This window comes from Syngnathus acus, chromosome 9, assembly GCF_901709675.1.
Source record: "Syngnathus acus chromosome 9, fSynAcu1.2, whole genome shotgun sequence".
NCBI lineage: Eukaryota > Metazoa > Chordata > Actinopteri > Syngnathiformes > Syngnathidae > Syngnathus > Syngnathus acus.
This window is the reverse complement of record NC_051094.1, coordinates 3,432,418-3,457,953: the sequence shown is the minus strand read 5'-3', so window position 1 is coordinate 3,457,953 and position 25,536 is coordinate 3,432,418. Positions and strand designations below refer to the sequence as shown.

The window sequence follows — 25,536 nt, the reverse complement described above, 5'->3', positions numbered from 1 at the left end:
AATTTTGACCTAAAAAATGCCAAGAAATTAGATCTTTCTTTTTTAAATGGGGGTGACGCCCCCTCACTCACAGATACCAAATGGTCAGGTGACATTGTCCCATCTTGCCAATAAAGAACCAACTCCATATTCCACATGTTTTTTTTCTGGCTCAACAACGGACATTGCGCACAACACGCAACAGACCTTAGGAAATTTCTTTTTTTTCCTGAAAAATAACTTTTACTTGAAACGTTTTTCCATTTGAAAATAAGTGTGACCTGAAAATGTGACTTTTTGGAAAATATATATTTCTTAAATATGGATGGATCAAAATGTTACTTTGTTTCTTCGAAAAAAAAATTAAAGGGTGGTTAAAAACTTTTTTTAAATTCACTTTTGCTTGGATAATGTAAATGAGCGAGGCAAGTAGTGGTAAACACCAATTATTTATTGAAAGGCTAAAGAATAAGTATCAGCTCTATTGCATTATTGTAACATCTTGTTTCCATGACGATGACAGGAGTGTAATTATTTGTTCTTTTCTCGTTTTTACACGTTTGTGGTGTTAACAAACACACAAGAAGCAGAAGCAAGAAGAAACAGAAACATTCATGTAGCACAGATTGCACAGCAGTGTTCATATGGCAGACCCCACCACAAGCGACGTTTTTTTTTTTTTCCCAAGCGGACGAGCGGTCGTGTACTTGTGAGTGTCACGTCGGGCCCAGCCCATGAAAGTGTCTTTTCCTTGCAAAACGCGACACAAACACACAAAAAGACTTGTTGTGGTACTGACAAGTCTTGTGGTATTGACATATCAAGTCAATCCGCTTTGCTCATGCAACAATCTTCTTTTTTGTATATATATATATATGTAAAAAAAAAACATGTATAAGCAGCTGTTGTGCATAAATACTTTGTACACGTGAAATGTCTTTAGTGACCGCGCAAACAATATAAAAACTAAAAAGTCCAACTCCCCAAATTCCTCTTTTGCACATTGCGGATTGACAAGGACACCCAACGCTATGACTTGATCAACAATGGCCGCCACTACCATGAGTGTTAGTGAACCTGGCTACAACCATTTCGTCTTTTCGTGGCCGCCAATGAAAAGCAAAAGAATCGGTTTTAAAAAAAATAAAATAACATTAAGATTTAAAGAGGCTCAAGCTTGCCCTGGGATTTGGCGACCTCTAGTGGTCAGGTTTCCAAAGGTGCGGGGAGGGAAATGAACGTCAGAAATGAAAAAATATATATATTTGATGGGGAAATAAAGAAAAAAGTCCGATTTTCTTTCTTATTAGGAAATATGTTGCAATTTTGAGTCAACAAGTTAACATTGCAACAAAATGACAACAGAAGTACACAAATGGTCTTTCTCTTTTTCAAGAAATAATTTGGAATACGAAGACTCCACTGTTTTTAGACAGCACTCTAAAGTTACATAAACAAAAAAAGGCTAAATATTCTGATTGAATTAAGGATTTTTTTAGGAGGAAAATGGTTATAATGAGATTAAAGTCACAAAATGGTAACTGTCTGAGAGGAATTTATATTTTTTTCAGAAAAGTTGTAAGAATAAAAATTAGGAACAATCCGAGTTTCTTTTGCCAAAGTCAAAATCTTGTTTTAAATTTTTTTTAAAAAAATCCTCCAAAATTGCATTTTACTTTTCACTAATTTCATGCTTTTTTTCCATGTACATTTCTGATGTATTGTTATTGCCACTCACAGTTGGCTGCAACCAGGTTCAAAACATGGGGGGAAAAACAAACAAACACCCAATTAACGATGTGTTTAAATGTTGTTTACATTCCTGCTGTTTGCAACCAAAGCAGCATCTGGACCATGTTTGTTTTTGCCATAATACGTCATGACATGATGATCACGCTTGCGGGCGCGGGCAACAAATGATATCTTTCTATTAAAAACAACAACATACACACAGAGAAGTAAATCCCTTTTGGTAGAAAATCCTGTACACCAACTTAAGATTGACCAGACATTATTCATATGAAAGTTATTTCAAGATATAAGATGTGATATTCCAACATGTTCATCCAGTCTCTTCAGAAAGCAGCAACTAAAAAAAAAATACCAACAAAAAAAAAAACAGTGGCCAAATTTTGCAGAACGAGTGACATTATTCTTCATGAGTGACATTCACATTTCTTTGACGTCCACCTGCTAGCCGCTATCTTACATTTGTTGCGGTTGTTCAAAAGGCCGCGATTACATGTATATGTACACTATTAACACCTTAAGTATGACGACGACAAAGATGGCGGTGGCGCGCTCAGTTCTTGTGCTCGTCGTTGGCGGCGCGCTCGTGCTGCAGGTTGCAGTAGCAATTATGGCACACGCGCACCGGCGACGAGATCTTCAGCCGCTTGATCTCCGACTGGAAGCGGCTGCACCTGCAACACACACAAAGGCTTGCCTCGGTTTGGCCGCTCTCGAATGTTTTAGAAAATCACCTTTGACGGGGGTGCGCAACGTTCTGGAATAAAAAAAATAAAAAAAGAACAACAACAAAATCGAGGGTGTGTGTGTTTGTGTGAGGGAGAAGAGATATGCCGAGTCATGAGAAAAAAAGAATCTATCATTTGGGTGATTTTGCACCCTCCCAGTCTCATGTTGAACTTACTTTTGACAAAAGAGCTGTCCGCAATTGCGGCAGTGGTGACGCCTCTCGGTGAGGGAGAATCGCACGGCGCACCCCGAGCAGCTGTCCACCACCTCGTCCTTCACCCAGTGGTCGGCGGCTGAGCGCCCCGGCTGGTCGCTCACTGACCAGCTGAAGACCCGACCGCGCCCGTCGCCCACCAGGATCTTACTGTGGTCCCTGGCAGGTAAGCAAAGAAGGTGAGCGCATTTCAACATTTATTCCATTCCAATCCGCGCACGTGACGGTACTGAAAACAACACGAGCTCCTGAACCTTAAGCTGATATCGAGACTATGCGATAACGGGCTCGGCGGAGCGGCATGACAAAACGGCGTCTCACTTGGATATGGCGAGCGCGCTGATCTCGGCGGGGTGCGCGTTGTCCTTGCGGTCGAACGCCGTGTGCATGGTGAGTTTGCTGCGGAAGACCAGCTGTCGCTCCCACCTGTAACCTGTTGACACATGGTAGCAAGCTAGCGGTTAGCAGGCGCACCGCCCCCCACTACTAGTTTTACTTTTTTGCCATTTGCGTATCGATTTAGGCAGTGCATCAACTGTGACTGAAGAGGATGCGTTGATTCAAAATAAAAAGTTAACATTTAGAATTTTAATCTTTGAAGAGTGCAAAAATGATTCAAGCATTCGGTTAGCAGGCAATGCTAGGTGGCTGCATCAACAAACGTTTGGGAAACGTTTTTCGATGAGTCTAAATCTACATAGTAACATAAAAGATTTCGGACATCGGGTAGTACAATGCTAGGACGATAAACTACGCCGCCATCCTTATTTTTTTGTGGGTTGGGGTTCGGATGGGAAAAGGGGCCTGGTAATTCGTGTTAGCGATTTATTTAGTGACGCGCAGTCGAGGAGTCGATAACGATACCGACCTGCCCTGAGCTGGTTGAAGGCGCGCGCCTCGGCGGAGGGCGGGTGCGCCGGCTGAGTGTTGGCACTGTTGAGACCATGGGGGTGCACATGGTGAGGATGTGCGCCCTTGTGTTGGCCCTCCGAGTAGTTGACAAACACAAAGCCGTCCTTTTCATCGATGCTCAAGCTGTCAGACCAACGGCGAGAGTCGTCCGAGCCGCTGTCCATCGACCATGCCGCGCCGCCTCTGGCGGATGGCCCTGCAGAAAAAAAAGAGATTGCTGTTGAGTTCATGCTTCATTTTCAGGGATTCCTAAACTATAGTGTGCGGGGGTGTGAATGGGTGTGCGCCTATTGTAGGGTATGTGCACCTTTAACAGTTCAATGTAATGTAAAATCTGTGGTTCTCTGAGGTTGGGGTTGCAACTCCAAGTGTGGAAGTGGTGTGCAGCTCATATGATATGGTGAAAAGTTTGTTCTGGCAATGTAAACTATGTACTTTGCGAAATGGATTTTGTTTGGGCTCATTTTGAATGCTGGGGACATGGCGGCATTAAGCGTCAAGAAAAACATTGTTTTGGGAAATAATATCAACTATAAACTAAGTTTGAAAATGAAGATTAGTTTTGATGAGCTTTTGCAGGCTGTTACCTCTGGGTCTGTGTACGGTGCTGCCCGGTTGGCTCCCCGGCTGACTAGATGGGTTGCATGCTGCTTTGTTTTCCTGACTTAGACCACTTCCTGCTCCTCTTGCCTCTTCTCCGTCTGAGTCGCTGCTGTCCTCGTCGCCGCCTTCTGGAGGACCGTAGGAAAAAAATGCGTGACACTCCCTGACAATTTAAACACGGGGTTTGTATTTTTTTGTTTTGTATTTGACTGACCGAGTTTGTCGTCACCGCAGCAGTCGGTAACATCGGGCTCGACGGGTATGGGGGCGGGGGTCTCTGGGACCTGGAGGAACTCCATCCTCCAGAACTACGACGACAACAGAGCATTCAAGTTTAGTATGATCAGTAAGGCAAGAGGAATTCCACACTGGTATCTGGTTCTCGCTGGTATTTTTTTATTTGTTATGTTTTTGTTTTCTTTTACCCTGACGACGCCGTCCGAGTGTCCTGTGACGATGACGTTGTGTGTGTCCCACTCGTTCATCTCTGATACGCAGCAGCACGTGATGCTCTGGCTGCGTCCCGTGAAGGTGTTGGCGCTGGCGATGGGGCTGCCGTTGATGCTCCACACATGGATGTACGTGCCCGCGCATGACACAATGTCACCCTGCGCATGCACACACAAGCTAGCGTTAGCAAATTAGCAACTTGTGATACAAACGATCTGAGCAGTGAACGTGCCGTCTGCATTCGCTATAGTGGGAGTTTTGGGATGTTAGCATTTGCCACAGTAGCGGTTTTGCAATGTTAGCATTTACACGTTTTTACTAAAGCGCTCTTGACAAAATTCAGCAAACTTGTATTTCTTCGTACCGTGAGTTCGTTGATGCAGAGCGCGGAGACGGGGGCGCGGTGTCCTCGTAGTTGCGTGACAAAGGAAAGCTTGTTGAGGTCCCATACGATGCAGGTTCTGTCCCGAGAGCCGCTCACCACAATGTGGTAAGCGGACGAGGCTGTCAGACACGTGACGGCGTCCGTGTGACCCAGCAATGCCTGCAAACGGAGGGGCGGAGGGTAATATGGTGGCCTCACAGCACGAGAATGTCAAGTTTTACCTGCTTGAGCGTGAGCGTCTTGGCTCGCTCTTTGGATGTGCCAGTCTCCCAAACGCAAATGGCTGTGCTGGTGCCGCCCGTGATCATCAGCTTGGGGTTGGGGCAGATGGCGCACAAGATCTGACCCCACTCGGACAAACACTCATACACCACTAAAGCCTAAAAAAAAAAACATACACACAGGCCGCAAATGTAAATGTTCAAAATAGTTTCAACTATAAGAACAAAGTGCCCAGGCTCAGACTCTTGCCCACGCAAGAGGTGTTTTAGCTGGGACACTCAGCTGAGCCAGGCTCCTGCTCCCTTTCATTTTTTCTCCAGAAAGATAATCCACATACATTTGCATCCATCCGTCCATTTTCACGGTGGGGCGTGCCGGAGCCTATCCCAGCAGTCTCTGTGCACTAGGCGGGGAACACCCTGAACTGGTTGCCAGCTAATAGCAGGGCACATATCGACAAACAAGCATGCAGATGATTTCTGATTTATTCTCTAGCTCTATATCTTCTTTCTTGCTGCATGCTTTTTTCTGCTTTGCCTTTATTTACGTTTCTTTTTTCCCTCCAGAGTGATACAGGTGGAGGGCCGCAGAAAAGAACTGCTCGTATTCTGCTCGAGAGGGGCCTCGCCTGGGACATTTAAGCCGACGCCAGCCCCCCTAAATCTGGTCCTTTGAGGGAGCCCCATTTACCTTATCTGACTCGTAGTTGGCCAGGCGGCAGCTGAGGTCGGCGTAGCCCCACGCAAAAGTCTTGTTCCACGTCGGCGGAGTCAGCACTTTGTTCTGCTCCACGGCGAGGATGCCTTTGTCGGTGCACACTATCTGACCAACAGGCTCCTTCAGCTCTGGAACAAAAACAATAACATTTTCACTATTTGTGTTATTAGATTGTATGCGTTGAGTCTGTGTTGAGTACCTTTGACGGGGGCCAGTGAGGGTCTGAGGTTGTCCAGGTGGTAAAAGAAGATCTTCTCCCCGGTGGAGCTCGGAGGAACGTTGGCGGGGTCGCCGTTAGCTTTGCTGCGCACCCGTTTAGGCGGGTGGGGCTTCTTAAACAGCTGTAGCAGGCACGCGTGCACACACACACACACGCACACACATGCACGCACGCACACACACACACACACGTTTGTGACAATAACATTAGCCACAGCGGCAGTTTTGGAAGGTTAGCATTAGCCACAGTACATGGAATATTATTCGCTAAAATAGCATTGTTATATTGTAGCATTAGTTGCAATGACATTTTGCTGGGTTCGTGTCAACAGGTATTAGCATAAGCTACATTAGCTACAGCCACACTTTTTAGATATTAGTATTAGCAGTATTGTAGTGATGGTATCAGCGACAGTGTCAGAAACTGTAGTGTTAGCATTAGCACCTGCTTGGGGATCTGCCCAAAGTTGTTGATGAATCCGATGGTGGCGGTCTCTTTGAGAGGGTCGTTGATGTTATAAATGTCCACCTGGCCCTCGTAGAAGAGATGGTGGAAAACGTTGACGGCCTCCACGGCAGGAGGACCTTGCTGCTTGTAGCCGAAGATCAGGTCAATCCACTCGTGGAGGTGCGCTGACACAAACTCACACTCCAGCGCCTGGGATAAAGACGCAAGAAAGAACGTGTGATCACGGATGAAACGCAAACAGTTTTGATAGAGAACTGTGGGTGTGTGCCAGTGCCATCTCGGGGGGCACACGAAACTGAACATTGAGTGAGACTGAACAACAATATTCTGGTGGTGGGACACAGTTACCCGAATGAACTCAAGAGGGTGTGCAAAAGATTCGGTATAACACACTCGTGTACTGGGAAGAGGGGGTGCGCACACTCAAGAAGTCGATGGACAGCGCAGTTCCACAAAATGTGGTGCGCCATCCCTTTGTGGGAGATTGAAAGAGGGTGCGCAACCTTCAAAGTTGTACTGTACCGTTTTTCTGAGGGTGTGCGAGGGAGAGGAAGCGCAGACTTTCAGGCAAGACAGCACAACACTTCTTTTTCGGTTGTCACTCCCAATGTGCATAGGTTAAAAACTGTAGTGATCGCTAACGGCGTACCTCTCTGTGAACCCGAATGAACTCCCGGGGGTCGCCCTTGGCCCAGGAAGGCAGGATGACGTCGCCCAGCTTGGTGCCGTTCTGCTTGGCACCTGTTCGATTCAAAGAGATAGCCGTTAGCATTAGCGATGTTGCTTGGTGCTGTGTTCGTGGCTATTGACCCAGATCAAAGTTGTTGGAGTTGAGCAGGAACTCTGGCAGGTAAAAAAACTCAGGGATGAGCTCCTTAACGTCGGCCATGTTGTGCTTGGCGGCCGACAGCCAGGCCTCGCGCACGCTGTGGAACATCCGGTCGGCCAGGTCAAAATGGCCACCCTGGGGGAGGGGACCTTTACGTTAGCTAAGCACTGATAGCTTAGGGTTAATTCATTGAAGGATTCCCTCACCTGAAGTCTAAGGAAAATCTGCGTGAAAGGCTCCATGCGCACCAGGTAGGAGGCCACGATCATGGCAGACGAGTAGTGTGTACCGTAGTGGTAGGCGGGTGTTTCGCCTGCGTGGTCAAACCATTGTACTTATCAATTCTTCACTCCGTGTTGATCCAGTCATCGCTCGGTGAAACGGGCGCTCGTTACCATTGGGGTCCTCCCAGTCTTTGTATCGCTTCTTGTACTGCGTCAATCGGTCGTCCGTCTGCGCCCCCATGGGCTTGGCGAGATTGCGGAAGGTCTTGGGGTTGTTCAGATCCAACTCCTTGGCCACAAAATAAACACAAAAGGTGGAATCAGCACAACAGGCTTTGGGATGTGGCAGCCAGGGGGCCTGCCCCTTTGCGCAACTCACCTCGGAGTCAAAGTCGGCCAGGATCCAGGGGAAGACGGGGTATTGCATCAGGTCGTTGTAGGAGCGTCCCGCCAGAGTGTTGAGGTGCATCAGGTATTGAAAGTTACTGATCTCCCCTCGCTGGGAAGAAATACGCGAGTCAGTCGAGGACAGGACCAAGGATGGGGGTCCAACTTGAGACATGAGAAGGCCGCTTCTTACCTCCCAACGTTGAGTCACAGACTTCTCACCCACTAAAGTGCTGAGGAGACCAGACCTGAAGGCAACATGACGGACAAACTCAACAGTCAGCCTCTTGTTAGCATGAGCTACCATTCATGATTAGCCACCGCAATGGTTTTAGCCAGCCTTTAGCTCCAGTGGAACTTGCTGTTAACTACATTCCTTTCAAACCTACTCTCTCCAATTTCTCCCCTTTCACCCTGTACATGGAAATAAAACGCACCCTTGTTCTACGCTTGTGTTTGGTCTTTGTCCCGATACCGACTCGGAGCTGTCAGCCAGCGACGGTACCACTGCCAGGAACCTACAGAAAGAATCGGTTGTATCATTAAGACAGTGGTGGTGGTACGGTTGAAGGGGTGCGTTTAGTTCGTACCTTTGATAGACTTTGTTGCGCACTCCTTTCTGGAAAGCCAGTAGGTAGTTCCTCCCATCGGCGGAGAACACCTCCACTGCCATCGGCTGCCACGCAACACCAAAACAACACTTGTAAGCCACGCACCCCCTTCAACACCTCGACAAGAGATGGCGCGCCCCTGTAAAGCTAAAGAAGCAGCCCTACCTGCAGCAGGTAACGTCGCTTGTGCACCTCCTTGATGTCCTCGTAGGCGAAGATGCTGCACGTCCGCTTCAGCTGACTTTGACCCTGCCGTGCACCTCTGGGGATGATGGCCTCGTGCAAGCTGCCATACAACAACAGGACGTCTTTAGAACTTTTGTGCTGGTAGTTTGAACAGGTGGCGAGGCTTCCGTCATTTGGGAAAGACGAATGGAAAAGCGAGTAGGAAAGTGCAGAAGTACTTGGGCGGCAGCGTGTCAATGTCTCTGATCTCTCTGGACACGGTCATGGTGTAGCCATCAATGACGTAGAAGTGCTCTTTTCCAAAGAGCAGCAAACCCTCGCTGGTGTCCAGACCCTGAACGCGGGCGCAGCGGTACATGTGCTGGATCTGAAAACACGAAACATTATTTTTTTTTTCCCCCTCCAAAAAGGCAGACTGCATCAAGAATAAATATGCATTTTTTTAAGGGGTAGGTCTTTTCGAGAAAAATGTCTAATATGACGAGAATATGGTCATTTTTTACATAATGTCCAAAATGTCTTTTGTTGTCGTCGTCATGCCGACCTTCTCCCCCTCCTCCAGCAGTCGCAGCAGAGCGGTGTTGTCAGTGCGCTGCTGCTGCTCCTCCTCGGGTCCCCCGGACTCTATCAGCTGATCCTGGATCTGATCCTGAGCATCCTCGTCGCCGCCGTCCGCCGTTGACCGAGAGCGCTTCAGCGGCGCTTTCACCAGACCTGAGGAAATAAAAGCCGTTGTTCAAACGACAAACGCACAATGAGATCATCTTGCAACAAATAGTCATTCTTTCAAGGGGAAATAGTCGATTAGGGGAGTAAAGAAAGTCATATTTTGGAGGGGAAAATACTTCCGAGAAGTGCGATTGATCCTTTGCGGTGCGCCTGACCTTTGACCCTTGCGATGGTGTCCTCGCCGTGTTCGGGTTCGTGCTGCGTGGTCTCGCCCTCGCTGCTGTGCTCCACCGAGTGTTGGTACATCCCGGGGTTGCCCGACAGAAGGCGCATGTAGTACTCTTTGCTGTCTGCGCTGATGGCACGACGGTAGCGCACCGGCTTCTGTAGGGTAAGACGGGAGAAAAACTCATGGTTTCCTAGCCACAAGATCAATTTAGTGCACTCAAATGGTGATGCTTGACCAAGTCTGCCTAGCGACAAGTTACCTGGCCAGCGAGAAAGGAAAGGCGCACCTGTGCCGAATTGGTGTTGTTTTCCGTGTCAGGGATGTAAGGGTAGTGGATGTAGAACATGTCGTTGCGCACCATCTTTTTGCGCATGCGGCACGGGCCCTCCGTCATCTCCAACACGAACTTGTCCAGGTGGGAGCCGATGGGGGGCCCCCACAGCCCTCGCTCGCGGAGAAGCTCGTACTCGATGGACGCCCACTCCTCCGTCACGTACTTAAGCGCGTTCTGCTGCCGCTGGGAGACGACAAGGTGGCAAACAACGCAAACACAAACAGCACATCGCACGTTAGCGGACCACATATTCTGCCTAGCAACATGCTTTTTTTTTTTTCTCGGAAAAAACTTGGACTAATTCATTCATCATCTATCTTTGTTTTGGAGCGCTGGATAAATTCTGCCTAGCAACAAGTGACCTGCCTTGTGTTTATTTTCTATTTGTCGTTGGGCGGGAAAAGTTGGTGGTCGAGGAATTCCGCCTCGCAATATGCGACCTATTTCAACGAATTTGGTGATTTACTGTGCACTTGTTGCGTTAATGAAGTTTGCTGAAGCAGGAGAAGGTACTACCTCTTGGTGTTCTTTGTACTGCATGGCCACCAGGTCTCTCACCACGGCGATGTGCGTGAACATCCACTGGAAAGCTTCCTGTGGCGTCAAAACAAAACAACATTGAGCGACATTTCAGACTCTGGCGCGTGGATTCGGATTTGGACTTGCGCTGGCCTGTGCTGAGAGGCTGCTCTTGCTCAGGCTGTTCTCCTTCTTGTGGCGGCGCACGCCCGTCAGCTTGGACAGGCCGAAACCGCTGCTGACCCGTGACAGTTTGGACTGGGTCGCCACCGCCGGTGCCGCCGCCTCACCGCGGCTGATGCACTTCTTCTCGTGGACTGAAATTAAGCACAGGCACACGTCATGACTTGTGAAGGGCTGGCAGTGAAGGCCCACCACATTTACATCGTTTTTTTTATTTCATTACGACTTTGAAGTTGCAGCCTTTCCGATATGACACTGAACACATCATTCAACTAATTTGACATTTCCCCCCTTTTTTTTTCCTTTTCTAAATTGGGTGGTGCGCTACTGGACACAAGCAATTCCTGTCACAAAAGGAAAAGACGAGTGACAAGCGAGGTCTTCCCGAACGAGAAGTCGTTCCTCACCCAGGTGGTTTTGCCAGCTCTTGAGCGCGGGCTCCTCCAGGGCGGGTCGGGCCGTGGCGATGTCAACGTGGCCGCGGTCGTTGCAGGGCAGGGACACCTTGAAGATGTCCTCGAGCATCTGACGCTTACTGTGCATCAGCTCCGTCCACACGCGGTTCACCGCCTTCAATAAAAGCTGGCGCCCTGCACATGCCCGATCATCCCCGTCAGATCCCCCTGCAAGGCCGAGCGCGCGTTCCAAAGTCCGGAGACTTACCTTCGCTGACGTCGTGGTTGTGTGTTGAGTCGCTTTCGTTTTCTGGTGAAATCATAACGTGCCACGTGGTCATACGGGCTTCCGCCTCCAGGCCAAAGCCCTCCACGCTGCTGCACGATGCGCACACACACGCACACAATTAGTTACGTACATAGCCCAACGTCAAATAACATTGTGATTTACTAGTCATACACATTAGCTAGCTTGTTGCTAGTCAGAATTCAAATGTGGCAGTCATGCCTACAGGTCAACGTGTTGCTCGGCAGAATTCGTCAGGCCCAAAAGACCAAAACATACTTTGCATCTATGAGTCATACACGGCAGTTGGTTACGTGCCAAGATCTGTGACCCAGAGACCAACAAAAAATTGTCAGTCACCCTCAGCAGGTGGCTTGTTGCCACTCACAATTCATTGAATCCCAAACAGTCACAGCTAGCAGGTCATTTGTCGCTAGGGCGGAACTCCAAATCCAGGGACTGCATCCCACAGCGTACAATCTGCCACGTCCTTCCCACATCAGCCTTACCTGCCGGCGTGCAGGCAGATGAAGCAGTGCGACAGGCAGGCCACAAAGTCCTGGTCGTGGTTGCCGGGGCCCAGCACCAGGTTGCGATTAACGGTGAGAACTCGTAGCGCGTCCAACAGCGCCACCTGCTGCGCCACAGTCTTGTGCGGACGGCACAGCTGGTAGAGCACCGTGCGGTTTAGGCAGTGGTACAGCACGTCCAGGGAGAGACCCTGAGACCGCCTCTTGGACTGAAGGGAGGGGGCAAAAAATGGAATTTGAGCCAAAATACAACTTTTACATGATCGGCCAAATATAGTTTTGCTTGTAATATAATTGGCTTTTGTGCACAGCATTTGAACGGGAATAAAACAAGGTACATTTTGTGTTGTCTTTGTTTAAAAAAAGAAAGCAGAACTTTTCTTTTCTCAGCTCAGCACTGCATATGTGTCAAGTGCCGTTTAATAGGTCACCTGTCCGATGAGCTGCACGATGAAGTCCACCACCAACTTGGAGTCCTTGTTGAACATGCCCTGCCACAGCTTGTCCACCACGCGCTGGCAGAAGTAGAAGACGTTGTACACCAGGATCTGGTAGCTGCCGCCGCCGCTAAGCGGCAGGGACGAATCCTCGCCTGCGAAAGGTCACAATTGGGCCAAAGAAAGGTAGAGATGCCCTGGGGCCCAGCCGCAAGTCGGGCTCAGCGGGCAGGAACGCTTATGTCTTTGCATCTCACCCAGCAGAACGTCAGCAGCCAGCAGGTGCTCCATCACGCCGTCCAGGATGTTGGACTGGAACTCCTTCTGCTGAGTTCTGGTGGAACGCTCCGGGGATGCCTTTGGATCACAAAATAATGAGGGGAAGCCAAGTGAGTGTGAAATGCGTTGAGGAAGGGTCGAAGGTCTGACGCTTGTGAAGGTGTTCCAAATGCAAAGGTCAAGAAATGTGGAAGAAGGTCAAATGTGTCCACATGGGAATTTGGGGACGGGTAAAAAGAGTCGGCCGCGTCCCACCCACCTCCAGCAGCAGGTCGATGACGGGCGTCTGCTTGGCGGCGGGCGTGATACACATGTTGTCCATGATGAGCGCCCTCATGAAGTCCAAGACATACTTCTTGGCCGGGTGGTTGGTGAGCGAGGTCTTGGAGCCCACGTTGCAGTACTCGGACTGGCTGCGGTTCATGCCCGAGTCCGAACCGAATGCCTTCAGCTCCTCGATGGGTGAGCCCGCCTCGTCGTCCAGGTCGCTCACCTGCAACGCGCCGGCGGACGTCTTCATTACCAGCTTGCGGATTTGCCGCGTCGACGTTTACTCGACTCGGCTGAAGCGGTTTCCCAAAACAAACGAGTGAACACATCGGGGGAAGCAAGCTTGTTACCTTTAGCGAAAGGCAATGAAAAACTAAGTGAAAAATACATTCAGTGAAAACACCCAAAGGATGAGAACATGCACATACATGCATGCACGCACACACACACACACACACACACACACACACACACTCACATGCATGCGCACACGCATTCCAATGTGGTGAATTTCCTCCAAAATAATTCAATGTTTGAATCATGCGCATGTCCCAATTATGTGAATCCAACGGATCTTTTTTTTTCTTTTTCAGGTGGCCGTAAAGTCGCCCTCCAGCGGCCAAAGTCAACGTTACCATCTCAGAGTACGGCCTCATGTTGAAGGGGAAGACTGTGGCGGCCAGAGCGCACAGGAAGTCGGGACCGTGCCACATGGGGGCCAGGTCGGGGACGTTGTGGTACAGGTAGCGGAAGAACTGCATCAGCGTCACCGGGTACTCTCGCAGCCACGAGCCCTCCTCCTCCGACTGCCACGGCTGCCATAAAATGAAATCAGGAGCGTCCAACGAGCTCTTGGGCGCATCACGGTGGCCGCTGGGGCGCGTTCGAGCCTCACCAGGTTGAGCATGCTGCGCAGCATAGCGAGCAGGAGGAAAGCGGCCTCGGTGCATACACTGTGGATGGAGCCCACCGCCGTGGCGCTGGACGCCGGCACCCCAAAGATGAACGTCCACATGGAGTCCAGGTCCAACTGAAGTGCACGGCGTTGCGCAATCGTCAACATGAATGAATCTTCACGAGATAAATTCTACGGGATGCAGCGGAACTTCCAAAGCTGAACAGCGTGGGAAAACGGAGTGCCTTTGAATTTTTTTGGGACTCTTCCTTATTAGCAGTGCTTGAATTGATTGGTTGTGTTTATAAAAAAAACATGGGAAATCTTCTTAAAAGAATTAGGTCATCATAAATCACATTTGCAATACTGAGAAACCAAAAACAAATACTGAAATTACCGCTACGACTTTTCCAGATGAATCGGCTGCACTCTCAATTGGCTATAGGACAAAAAAAAAAAGTTAGCTTTGACTTGGGGCCAGACGCACCCAAAAAAGTGACTTGACTCGGGTCCACCACAGATATGGAGAAATCTTAGTTTGTGTTCAACTCTGGACGTTGGTCGTAATGATCGTGTGGTAAAAGAGCTTTGCGGTACTGACATGTACCTGCAGGCTGTCCGGCAGCTCGGTGACGGGCTGCTGCAGGAAGAGCGCCATCAGCAGGAAGTAGAGCTCGGGCACGTTGGTGTGCTTGGGCAGCAGCGTCTGCAGCACCGGGAAGCCCGGGAAGTGGCAGGCGTCGCGGTTGATCTCCCGCACGGTGGAGCGCCCGCCGGCGCTGCGGCCCACGTTGAAGCCTACAAAACGCAACGGAGGGTGAGCTACTTGCCCCTAGTGGCAAGTCCGCATATGACTGAATGTCAGGGGGGTCGGGGTGCGAATGCTGTTAAGACTGTTAAGAGAGGGACCGAGAGGATCAGCACGTTTGGACTAACGTCATTGTGGGACTGCAACAGGTTCTTTTACATTCCGGCCTGGCACTCACCCAGCACGGTGCCGATCTTGTTGGTGAGCACCGAGTCGGTGTGGTCCAGCCAGCCGCCGCCGCAAGCGCCCTCCTTGAAGCGGTGCAAGACGGCCGGGTTGGACAGAAGCACGGTGAGGATCCACAGGGCCGCCGCCACCGTGCTGGAGTGGAGGTGCTCCTCCATGAACATCAGCAGCCAGTCCAGGCCGAGAGTGCGCACCAGGTCCTCGCAGGCCCTAAACACCAGACCGACAGCTCGAAGTCATTAGAATGAGTCACATTTGCTATTGGGAAGTCATTAGAATGAGTCACATTTGCTACTGGGGTGAATGGCAGCAGATCTAAAGCCAACCATATTGAATCATAACTGAATCAATTTTGTAAGGTGTGGATCGAATCGCTCAGCACCGGAACTGCAATGATTTGCATTGTATTCAACTTCTAATTATTGGATGACACGACTGCAGTGAGTCATTGTTGGAGCGACTAAAAATGGCATCGTAATTGGAGTGAATGAAATCCGATGATATGATTTGGTGACTGAAATGAAATGATTTGTGTTCTATCTCTTGACTCAAACGGCATAGTTTCACGCTTCCGTTCTTTCTGACTTCAGACGCCGGGGCAATGAGTGCGGGCTGGACAGCGTAGCGATGCCTTCACGTACTGCTAAAAGCAACCAAAACAACAACCAGTTCAGCAAATGGATGGATACTCAAGTCGGACCGCTGAATGGCGAGGGATCGTGGAGTTTTTTGAACCCCAAACTAACGCGTACGACTCAGGCGGACATCAATACGTACAGCCTTTACTGCTACGGTCTCTTTGTTCAAACTCGGCTCGTATCATGTCTGATGTTCGTAACAAGCCCAAAACAGCTCGAGAATTGACTGAGTTGTAACGAACGCAGCCAAACACAAACACTAGCGCTTGTTTGTATACGTGTGGCCTCAGCAAGAAGAAGCGGCACGGCTCACAAGATAACCCACCCGGCGTTTCCTCACTATTTTGCAACACGAGCACATGCAATAGCCGCTGCATGCCGTTGGGCGCAATGTCGTGTGGGATTCTACTTCAGGAAAGCAATGCGTGGGCTAATTACGAGCGCTATCTTACTGGGCGTTGATGACAGTCTTGTCCTTGGTGGTGAAGAGCAGCCTCAGCAGGTTGTCCAGCAGCCTGTTGCGCAACAGGATGAGGTTGGCCGACAACAGGCCGCCAAAGTCGTCCTCGCTGCCCGCGTCCGTCTTCTCCTCGTTGTTGATCTCCATCACCACAAACTTCTCGCACACGGCGAACGTGGGCAGCGTGGACGAAAGGAACTGACCGAACCTGCAAAGGGTTACGTATTTTACATTAGCATTCAATTTAATTGTATGCTGTGTCGAACTTGGCTTTCATTCGTACACTGCGAGTTTTGAACCAGATCATTTTGGTCTTTTTTTTTTTACATGCCACCAATCTGACCAATGTAGACTTTCCCCTGAATGCTGATGAGTCAAACGAGCGGGTCTGACCTGAGCAGGTCAAGGGGGTTAGGGAAGCCCTGCAGCAGCAGGCTGAGCACGTTGCTGATGGCGGCCACGGTGGGCTGCGATAGCGACGTGTCGCGCAGCGTCAGCAGCAGCCTGGGCACCAGCTGGAACTCACGTAGCAGCCTGCCGTTCTTTGCCGCCTCGCTGCGGGGCAGAGAAGGGCAGGGGAGGCAAATCACCAACGGGAACGACACGGACGAGATGTCATGGGGCAAGAGGGACGCACCTGGACTCGGTCAGAAGCTCAATGAAATGCTCAAAGAGAGAGAGGTGAAGTTCATAAGGGGCGTGCAGCCACACCTGAACACAAATACATTCACTTACTCCAAATTTCTTTTGCTCACATTTACGGATGGTCTTTTTTTTTTATCCTTAGGATGTATGTTTTTGACGTCTCAATTTTATTTTTACTTATAAAATAAATAAATACAAATGAAAAAGAATGAGCAATACTGATTTAATATTTGATACATACATTTATTTATTTTTATTTTTCAAAACATACTGGATAGTTTCTATTTTCATTGTCTTACTGTATATTCTTGACTGGGCACAAAAGCAATACCTTTTTAAAAATGTATTTATTATCTCGTCTAAATTAAAATGTTTTCAAAACATTGTCAACTGTATTTATATTCATTTATATGTCAGATTACATGAGAATGACCTAATCACAAAATATCCAATATTTCAATTTTTGATGCTTTTTGATTTACAAATAAAAAGAATTCAACAATTTTAGATGCTTACTTTTTACGATTAGAAATATAAATTTTAATATATACATTTTTTTAAATAATTTATACATTTTTAAAATTTAAATTCATCTTCTCAGATTGTCTTTATATATATATATATATTAGAAAATATATGTTTTTTTCAAAAGGTTATAAATGGAAAAAACTACTGGAATTTTTTTTATTTTTACGTTTCTTGAACTTCAGTTCTTATTATGTGTTTGCAAGACCAGAACAGTTGTACGGCCTTTTGGGGCTGACCTCAAAATCGCAGAGGAGGTCCTGGAAGGCGGTGGAGTTGGGAATGATGGAGGTCTCGTGCCCGCTGTCCACCGTACCCACCAGGGAGAAGGTGAGGTGCAGGATGTGGCTGTTGAGCAGCAAGCGTTTCTTCTTCAGCAGCATGGCCAGCAGCTGCAACCCCCCCAAAAAAAAGAGCCCCGCTCACCATCAGTCGCCAAACAGTGTGCGTTTTAAAGCGCCTTGCTTCTCAGCGCCCAGGTCCAGCTGCGCATCAGTCACTAGAGTGAGCTGCCGCTCAAAAGTCGAAGTTGTCATAGTCAAGTTCTTGTCGCGGTCACAACGGTGGGCGGCTTTTCACGATGAATTTTCACGTCAAATGTCACTACAATGTCAACACACTCCAAAGTGATGTCAAAAGGTCACAACAGTGGAGGCTAGCACGTCAGCCCTGCGAGTTTAGCGACTGACGTGACATGTCCATCAAGAGTCAGAAGCAAAGTGCTTTCCGAGAGCTGTCCACTGTCGCGAGAGACGGCCCCACCTGGTATCCCTTGATACGCTCCATCTCCTTGCTGGCCAGCGGGTTGCTCTTCACCACGCAGACCAGCGCCTTGACGGCAGCGTACAGACCCTCCACGTCCGACGCCATTGCGACCAGACCCAAAATGGCCGCTGCCCCGCCGACGTATTGTAGGATGGTGGCAACCGGCTGGGGCGAGAAGGCGCGCACCCCTGCAAAGAAAGGCCACCAAAGTTTCCGTCAGGAACAAAACGCTTGTTAGCTTGTTTAGCAAAATTAGCTTTGTTTGTTTCTTTGTCAGCTTCGTTAGCATTATTAGCAGAAAAAAACAATCCGATCCCATCTAGTCCAACCCTAATCTAATCCAATCGAATCCAAATAGCATCAAACCTTTGTTAGCTTGTTTTATCAGATCTTGTAAGCTTCGCTAGCATCATCAGCATTTCTAGCGTCATTAGCAATATTAACTCAATAAACCTACCCAAATAGCCGATGACAGCGGCGCCGATGGTGCGGGCGGGTCCATTGAGGTGGCCGGCCGCGTTGTGGATCAGTTTGACTGGCGTGGCGTTTTCGTGGGAGGACACGGCCAGCTGCAAAACAAAATAAAAAAAATAGCTGCTCCATCCAGAGTGAAAGGGCAATCAAGCCAACAGGAAGTAGAAACCAAGCAAAAGAAAACCGTTATCGCTGTTAAAAAAGCAAACAAAAGTCCAGAAAAAGCTGCGGCTGAGTCCGACGACATAAGCCAAGAGGAAGCGAGCTCTCAAAAGAAAAGCGAAAGCAATTCTGAAATGTGGTCTGTCATGCAGAGAATCCCAAGTCCCGCTCAGATTCCCAGGGGCTCCTTTTAGTCGGCGAGTACCGCGCGTCACCTGTTTGGCGATGGCCTTGCTGTCCAGCTTGTTGTAGACCTTCCTGATCTTGGCCACGGTCAACGTGGACACAGAGACGGCAAACAGGCTGAAGGACACCTTCTCCTCTGGCACCAGCGCCACCGGGGCGGGCGGCGGCGCCACCTCCGCCTTGGACTCCTTACCTGCGCAGGGGCGGGGCAGATTGGCTATGAAAAGCCGCTATGCGAATCCCAAGGCGGCGGGCGGGAACGGCGCTCACAGAGCAGGTCGACGGCCTGCAGGCTGCCCACGTTGGTCGGGCCCAGCTCGAAGATGGCGGCCACGCTGGCGGCGGGCAGCGCCTCCTCCAGGAAGTAGCACGGCCCCAGACGCCACACCAGGCTTGACAGCTGGCGCTGGGCGGGGGGCGTGCCCACGTAGCAGTACACCGTGCTGGCCACTGGGGGGTTGGTCGAGCCCGAGCCCCCGGGCACGCTGTGCACGTAGTGGAGCTGTAGCAAAGGTGCCGCAATCGCGATAGACACGCATATTAGTGTGCATACTGGAGTTATTCCTCAACTTGAAATAGACGTCCTGGCCAAAGATGTACATTCTAATATGAAGCTACCACGGGAAAAGCAGAATTCAAGAGCATTTCTGAGCTTGAGACTTTGTTTTTAGTCTTCTGTGCCAAACAAAACACTGTGTGGCCATCTACTGACCAACAGTGGCACTACACCCAAAATGAACAGGAGGCAGAACAAAAAGTGTTCGGCTACGAACCTTGACGGTGTTGACGAGCTGTCCGTCCAGGTAGAGCGAGGCCATGCTGTTCTTGAGCATGCCCTTGCTCATGACCAACACCAGGTGGTGCCACTGGCCCTCGGCAATCAGCTCGCCACAGCGGAATCGGGCGCAGCAGGGAAGGATCTCGTAGAAAGACGCCTCCTCGCTGGACTCGTCCGCTGGAGAAGCAAGAAAGAAACAGAGGACAACACGGACACAGTTATGCCACTTAATATTATTATCAAGTCATTTTGCAGGAATATGTTTGACATTTGACCCAGTATGCCGGCTGGTGCCAAAATAAAACAAACGTGAAACCAATTCAACACATGAATTTAAATTGTTACACAATTCAATAATTCAAATTAAATCAATACTTCCAAAATATCTCGCTTTAAATGTCATTACATCAATACAAAAATACATGGATAACTTTCAAATAAAAAATATTTAATAATTTAATAATAAATATTTCTGATAAATTAACTAAACTAGAAATTAATTAATTCCAATACAAACATTAATTTAATACAAAAAATGCAAATAAAAATGCCATTAAAAGACTAAAAATGACAAAATCAATTCTATGTTTTGCCTGAATTAAATTTTATTGTTTGAAATCGCCTTACTCCAAAAAAATTGCACTTTGCTGCAGTAAAGTAAATTTGTGGTTTGCGACTGTTAATATATTAATATATGCAATGATTGTTTTTAATTGCTCTTTTAGCACTATTGAGCATGCGACAGAACTTTCAGAAGGGGACTCAATCAAATATTCCCAAGTGTGGCTCGGTGCCCTAGGCACCAGTGCCAGTGAGACACGATGGCGCAAAAGGCAACGAGATGAACTCGCATGTGATCAGATGAAATCAAGCGAAGGCCTCACAGTAGGTCTGCAGCAGCTCCTCCTTGGTGGAGACGGTGAGCGAGCGGTCTTTGGCCGACAGCACCACGGCCAGGCACACAAAGTGCTGCTCCGAGGACGTGGCGCGCCGCACCACCGTCAGCAAGCGCACCGGGTGGCTATGCGGCGGTGTGCTGAAGCGCTCCACGCAGAACCAGCTGGAGTAGCTCAGGCCTGACGGTGGGGGGAACAAACGCTCTCCTAGACGGCAGGGCGCACAAAAGCACAAGCCGGTCAGTCGCGAGCATGTGGCAGGGGGAGCCTCAGGTCTGCTAGCTTAATGCTAAAACAGCATGGGAAACGCTGACAGATAATGGCATTCGTCTTCTGCTGTCGTAGTTTTAGATTCCAAAAAGGGGCCAGAGGTCATCCGGGCGGCGGTTGATGTCACCTGTGCCCAAGCCGCTGATGACGTCGCCGTCGCCGATGCCTGACGAGTTGCTGTTGTTGCCGGGCGCGTTGTGAGGAGCCAGGCTGGGCAGGAACAAACACCTGCGCAGGTACACACACGAATGCACCTAAAGCCATCGACTCGATCCGCGTGGACGTGTGTGAGCCAAGGAGACAGCAGAGGAAAGCATCAAGATTTCATGTTGACAAGTGGGAGAGCGGCAAGGGGCTTGGTGGGTGTGTGAGTGTGTGCTGTGCAGAAAGTGGCCCAGCGTTGTCATCTCACCCACAGAGTCACAAAAATACAAAGAATATACACGCGCAACCACTACAAACAGTAACAATCACTTCCGGTGCTAACTAGCACACCCTACCCGAATCCCTCGAGCGAGGCGTCGAACTCGACGTAGGCGGGCGTGTCGGCGCAGCCGTGCAGACGAATGTCATGCGGCGTTGTCATGGAGACCAAACACTTGACGCGGGTGAGCGGCACGGCGCTGGCCTCGGCCGAGCGCACCAGGCTCCGGCTGATCCGGTACTGGCCAGCCTGCTGGCCGCCGTCCTCGCCTGGTGTGGCAAACACGCCGTCGGTGCCGAAGCCCTCCATCGACGTCGTCATGTTGCCTGAGGGGGGAAAGGGAGAGGGGGGTCAAAACGAATACGGTAAGATTCGTTGCAGTCATTTCACAACAAAAAGCAAAAGTAGAACAGGGCAGGATTTGTTTTCAATAATCTGTTTTCTATAATAGTATAATCTATAATAGTTTAGATTTTCAAAATCTAGCATGCAAGTCATATTTTTCAGGAGAATAAAGAAATTATTTTCAGGAGACTTAAGTCAGCATTTTTCTCCATCCCTATAAAGGAAAAAACATTTATATTGTAAAAAAATCAAATTTTCTAGAACGAAAGCCAGATTGCGGCGCAAAGCTTGCAAGTCTCCACTAATGATAGATAATTAGCCCGACTTTCAATCTTTCATACGCGGAGGCAAAGTCATAATCGGCGTTTTCCCGAAGACGCGCTGCCGCCGCCATCAGCCACCATTAGAGTTAGCATCTGCCGTTGGGGGTGGGAACCCGACGGCCAGCGTCTCACCTCGCGGGTCGGAGTCGTAGCTGAGCGAGCTGGGCTTGTGCACGCGGTACTGCTTGAGCAGCTTCTTGTCCCAGGCGCCGCAGTTGAGCGGGTTGCCCAGACGCAGGAACTCCCTGACCGACGCATCAAAAAATAAAAAAAGAGAGAAACAGTCAGTGTTTGCACCCTCAGAGGTCGCTCTGCGTGCCCTTCTTTGAAAACCGCAGGATCGGCGTTCCTAAGGGAAAGGTAGGGCGGGCCTGTGCGTACCTGAGCGCGGCAGGTTGCAGTGCCTGCGAGGCCAGCCTCTCAAACATGCGCTGCAGCGGCGGGTGCAGTGGGTGGTCCTCGTCGCCCAGCGCCTGACTGCATCGCTGCAGCAGACGCTGGTGCAGGGACGCCTCGCACAGGACCTGCTGGTTCCGCTCGCTGCTCACCAGCAGCTGAAGGATGTTGGCCACCGCCAGCTGCAGGTCCAAAGCGTGCTGCAATGGGGACGGGGCGTCACTCGTCAGGTACGAATGACCGACAGTCCACGCTGATTTCCAGCAATGTAGCGGCGTTCTCACCTCAGGCTGGCTTTCGGAGGAGACGGACGGCAGCAGGTCCACCATGGCCAGCACGGCACCCGGGTGGATGACCACCATGTCGCCCCCCGAGGAGGAGGAGCAGGAGGAGGGGGGGGTTGAAGGGACGGGATTGGAGGAGTGCAGTTTCAGCTCTGTCAGAAGCTTGACTGGCGCCGGGGGGGCCGATGAACCGTTGTAGCCGTGCCTGCCGACAGGGAACAAAGTCAGCCAAGGCAGGTCAAGTGGGGTTTATTTTTGGGGGGGCTAAAAATTGTCATCGAGCAACCAACCGATCGGGCCGGCAAACCCGTGACCAACATTTTTAAGAAACATCATCATCAAACATCGCTCCTTTCCGGTTTACGGTGATTTCGAGCGAGTTGACAACCCGTTCAGGCACCAAACTCATCAGGTCTGAATTTCTTTTAAGCAACTTTAAATTTCACCCAATCTTGATTATTTACGCTAATCAGACACCCCAAACCCTCATCTTGTTTACATTGGCTTTGGGCTCTTTTTACCAGCCCATCAGCATCAAACATCAACCCCCGGGCCTGAGTTGTCTGTGTAATGCAAGAAGCGCGTGTCTGCGGGGATGTGTAAAGGAAAGGAAACGAGGAAAGCGCCAGAGGCGAGCAGCTACCTCTTACGGGCGAGAGCGGGCGTGCCCCAGGGCGAGGGCAGCGAGGTCTCGTGAGTCAGGCAGGGGGGGACCTGCTCGGCGCGACTGACCACGCAAACGCGACGGGTGTTAAAAGAGGAGGAAGAAGAAGAAGAAAAGTTAGTAGCGTAGAAGAGAGGAAGACCAAGGGAGACTTGGCGCTGCGTACCTGTCAAAGGAGTCGGTGGCCATTTTGTATAAGTAGATGAAGAGCTTGGCGCAGTGTCTGAGGGTGGGACACACACCGTCTCCGCCGGGGGCGGCCTCATCCTCCAGAAGCCTCTGGAAGGGCTCCGAGTTGGACGGGAAGACGGCGGTGGGGCCCAGCTTCTTGGTGTCCGAGAAACAGCCCAGCAGCCTGCCGGAGGACCCCCGCATTCAGAAAAGTACGGACGGGCCAGTACCCAAAGCTGTACCAAGGCGCCCTCCTGTGGCCGTATGCTTTCACGATAATTAGCTGTCATTGGCTTGCTAGCAAATTTGGTACTAGCGGTATCGGCGAGTACTCGGAAATTGAGAACCGCAAACATAATTTATTTGTATTTGGGCTGAAAAATGCAACATGACCTACTGGATCTCAATGCGAATGTATAATATTTTGTGCACAAAAAGCCAGATCAACAGGCGCTATAATTGCAATATTTATGCACACGCGAAATAATGGCGCAAAAATGCGAAACTGTGAAAGGGCACACTGTCCCCAAAACAAATTGGGCACCAAATTGCTCTACAAAGTACCTGACGGCGTCGGCCAGCTTCTCGTACTGGATCTCGGTGCGGAAGAAGTGCGAGTTGGCGGGCTCGTATCGCATGGCGGCAGTGAGCGTGCAGAAGACGGTGTACAGCAGCTCAAAGACTTGGTTCTGGTTCTGGGCGGCGTGGGAGGGCGTGCGTGGCGGCTGACCCGGACAGAGCGAGCGCTCCGTGGCCACCAGCAGCGACGTCACGTACACGAAGCCGCCCACCTTGCGGAAGACCGTCCGCGTGCGGTGGCTCTCACGCAGCACGGACAGCAAGGCCTGGAATCAAGAACCAAAATCGAGATGAAAATAACGACGGCATCTTTGAGCTCCCCGCCGTCAAGCCCGGGATGAATCAGGCGAGACGTGGCTCACCCGGAGTATGTCCGTCTTGAGCTGCAGTTCGGCAGGCGGCGCAGAGTGCATGAGCCCCAGCAGCGTTCCCATGTCGTCGTCGCCGCTGGGCGACAGCACCAGCTGCCGGATGATGAGCAGCGCGTGCTCGCGGCACTGCCGGTACTTGACGATGTTGTGCACGCAGCGTGCGCCCCCAAACTCACGAAACAAGGCTACGAAGAAGGGCCCGCCAGAATGTCAAGGCACAAAAGCAATCAAAGTGATATTTGCCGCGCTCGTTTGTTCCTTTCTTGGCGTGGCCAAGGTCAAAATTAGACGTGGAGCTCACAGCAAGGTTCAAGTCGCGCTGAATTTGACAGCAATTGAATTTGCCGTTACCTGCGTTGGTGTTGATGGCGTGCGAGCCCTGCAGGAGCACGGTGAGCGTCTCCATGACTAGCCAGGCCAGCTGCTTCTGCTCCTCGGCCGCCGCGTTGTTCTTACACTCGGCTGTGGAGAAGCGAGAAAAAGATCACATTTCTTGTAAGATTCCAACTGTTCTTTATGGAGTTGGATTGAGGAAAACATGTTTCAATCTCCATCCCGTCAGAAGATTTGTAAAAAAAAATGTTTCGTTACTGTTCTCCAAAGTAAAAATCGGACTGGTTCTGCAAATATTGACCGTTGAGAGGCTGGAATTCAGAGGATTGGGGCAATCCAAACAATGAACGGACGATGAAAACGAATTCTGGATGATCTGGTCGATGGCTGAGTTGCAGATGAAGCCCCTCCCACGCGAACCAACTCGTTTCTCACCCTGGTCGTTGTGCTGCTGCTGCTGCTGGGTGGCGGGGTCCTTGAGGAGGGCGGCGTATTTGTGCAGCAGGTTGACCAGCACCTCCAACAGCCCCACCTCCCGCAGCACGTCGGCAAAGACGGGGTCGTGGCGGGCCATCCTGAGGAGGGCGCGCACGGCCGTCATGCTGCAGGCGTGCGAGGCGCTGGCCTTGAGCAGCACGCTGACGCTGAACAGCTCCTTGCAGGGCACGTAGTTGAGGCTGAAGACCACAAAGTCCAGAAGCTGGAAATATTTGACCTGCGCCTCCTCGGGCAGGCGGGCCACGCGCTCGGCGAACTGCGACAGCGTGTGCTGCGACTCCAGGATGAAGTAGTTGGCCGGGTCGGCGGCGTAGACGGCGCCCACCGCATCCAGTAGCGTGCAGGCCAGCCGCCCGCTCTTGGCCTGCAGGAAGGCGTTCTGCAGCACCGAGAAGGCCTGGATGTTGCGCACCGTCTGCCCTGCGCCCAACAAAACACGTGGCC

General features: G+C 50.3%; 2 protein-coding genes across 10 annotated transcripts in view; one reads left to right on the top strand and one right to left on the bottom strand.

Annotated features, from left to right (window-relative positions):
• The window catches only part of LOC119127193, a 665,522-nt gene that overhangs the window by 221,374 nt on the left and 418,612 nt on the right, over positions 1 to 25,536 (top strand). The gene's annotated exons all lie outside the window — the stretch shown is intronic.
• Positions 413 to 25,536, bottom strand: part of wdfy3 (WD repeat and FYVE domain containing 3) — a 34,076-nt gene continuing 8,952 nt past the window's right edge. For 2 of the 9 annotated variants that reach the window (XM_037258918.1, XM_037258926.1), the window contains 59 exons: positions 25,030 to 25,512; positions 24,613 to 24,723; positions 24,253 to 24,446; positions 23,876 to 24,156; positions 23,307 to 23,495; positions 23,120 to 23,203; positions 22,477 to 22,681; positions 22,178 to 22,392; positions 21,929 to 22,041; positions 21,205 to 21,454; positions 20,832 to 20,932; positions 20,423 to 20,641; positions 19,534 to 19,715; positions 19,031 to 19,262; positions 18,790 to 18,953; positions 18,396 to 18,507; positions 17,936 to 18,126; positions 17,413 to 17,565; positions 16,641 to 16,714; positions 16,397 to 16,558; positions 15,996 to 16,211; positions 14,898 to 15,115; positions 14,519 to 14,709; positions 14,309 to 14,350; positions 13,912 to 14,046; positions 13,652 to 13,831; positions 13,006 to 13,239; positions 12,725 to 12,824; positions 12,462 to 12,622; positions 12,010 to 12,239; positions 11,483 to 11,592; positions 11,227 to 11,409; positions 10,784 to 10,953; positions 10,634 to 10,711; positions 10,070 to 10,300; positions 9,770 to 9,938; positions 9,430 to 9,599; positions 9,104 to 9,252; positions 8,865 to 8,985; positions 8,679 to 8,764; positions 8,526 to 8,606; positions 8,282 to 8,336; positions 8,081 to 8,200; positions 7,873 to 7,990; positions 7,684 to 7,790; positions 7,459 to 7,612; positions 7,298 to 7,389; positions 6,625 to 6,837; positions 6,160 to 6,301; positions 5,934 to 6,088; positions 5,243 to 5,401; positions 5,001 to 5,180; positions 4,612 to 4,794; positions 4,401 to 4,494; positions 4,171 to 4,314; positions 3,540 to 3,779; positions 2,993 to 3,104; positions 2,633 to 2,830; positions 413 to 2,402 (listed from right to left, as the gene is read on the bottom strand). In XM_037258918.1, the coding sequence (XP_037114813.1) occupies positions 2,282 to 2,402; positions 2,633 to 2,830; positions 2,993 to 3,104; positions 3,540 to 3,779; positions 4,171 to 4,314; positions 4,401 to 4,494; positions 4,612 to 4,794; positions 5,001 to 5,180; positions 5,243 to 5,401; positions 5,934 to 6,088; positions 6,160 to 6,301; positions 6,625 to 6,837; positions 7,298 to 7,389; positions 7,459 to 7,612; positions 7,684 to 7,790; positions 7,873 to 7,990; positions 8,081 to 8,200; positions 8,282 to 8,336; positions 8,526 to 8,606; positions 8,679 to 8,764; positions 8,865 to 8,985; positions 9,104 to 9,252; positions 9,430 to 9,599; positions 9,770 to 9,938; positions 10,070 to 10,300; positions 10,634 to 10,711; positions 10,784 to 10,953; positions 11,227 to 11,409; positions 11,483 to 11,592; positions 12,010 to 12,239; positions 12,462 to 12,622; positions 12,725 to 12,824; positions 13,006 to 13,239; positions 13,652 to 13,831; positions 13,912 to 14,046; positions 14,309 to 14,350; positions 14,519 to 14,709; positions 14,898 to 15,115; positions 15,996 to 16,211; positions 16,397 to 16,558; positions 16,641 to 16,714; positions 17,413 to 17,565; positions 17,936 to 18,126; positions 18,396 to 18,507; positions 18,790 to 18,953; positions 19,031 to 19,262; positions 19,534 to 19,715; positions 20,423 to 20,641; positions 20,832 to 20,932; positions 21,205 to 21,454; positions 21,929 to 22,041; positions 22,178 to 22,392; positions 22,477 to 22,681; positions 23,120 to 23,203; positions 23,307 to 23,495; positions 23,876 to 24,156; positions 24,253 to 24,446; positions 24,613 to 24,723; positions 25,030 to 25,512 (9,557 nt within the window). In that variant the 3' untranslated portion in view covers positions 413 to 2,281. Of the gene's footprint in view, positions 2,403 to 2,632; positions 2,831 to 2,992; positions 3,105 to 3,539; positions 3,780 to 4,170; positions 4,315 to 4,400; positions 4,495 to 4,611; positions 4,795 to 5,000; positions 5,181 to 5,242; positions 5,402 to 5,933; positions 6,089 to 6,159; positions 6,302 to 6,624; positions 6,838 to 7,297; positions 7,390 to 7,458; positions 7,613 to 7,683; positions 7,791 to 7,872; positions 7,991 to 8,080; positions 8,201 to 8,281; positions 8,337 to 8,525; positions 8,607 to 8,678; positions 8,765 to 8,864; positions 8,986 to 9,103; positions 9,253 to 9,429; positions 9,600 to 9,769; positions 9,939 to 10,069; positions 10,301 to 10,633; positions 10,712 to 10,783; positions 10,954 to 11,226; positions 11,410 to 11,482; positions 11,593 to 12,009; positions 12,240 to 12,461; positions 12,623 to 12,724; positions 12,825 to 13,005; positions 13,240 to 13,651; positions 13,832 to 13,911; positions 14,047 to 14,308; positions 14,351 to 14,512; positions 14,710 to 14,897; positions 15,116 to 15,995; positions 16,212 to 16,396; positions 16,559 to 16,640; positions 16,715 to 17,412; positions 17,566 to 17,935; positions 18,127 to 18,395; positions 18,508 to 18,789; positions 18,954 to 19,030; positions 19,263 to 19,533; positions 19,716 to 20,422; positions 20,642 to 20,831; positions 20,933 to 21,204; positions 21,455 to 21,928; positions 22,042 to 22,177; positions 22,393 to 22,476; positions 22,682 to 23,119; positions 23,204 to 23,306; positions 23,496 to 23,875; positions 24,157 to 24,252; positions 24,447 to 24,612; positions 24,724 to 25,029; positions 25,513 to 25,536 lie in introns of all 9 variants that reach the window. The other 7 variants (XM_037258923.1, XM_037258927.1, XM_037258919.1 and 4 more) reach the window with 6 other exon arrangements.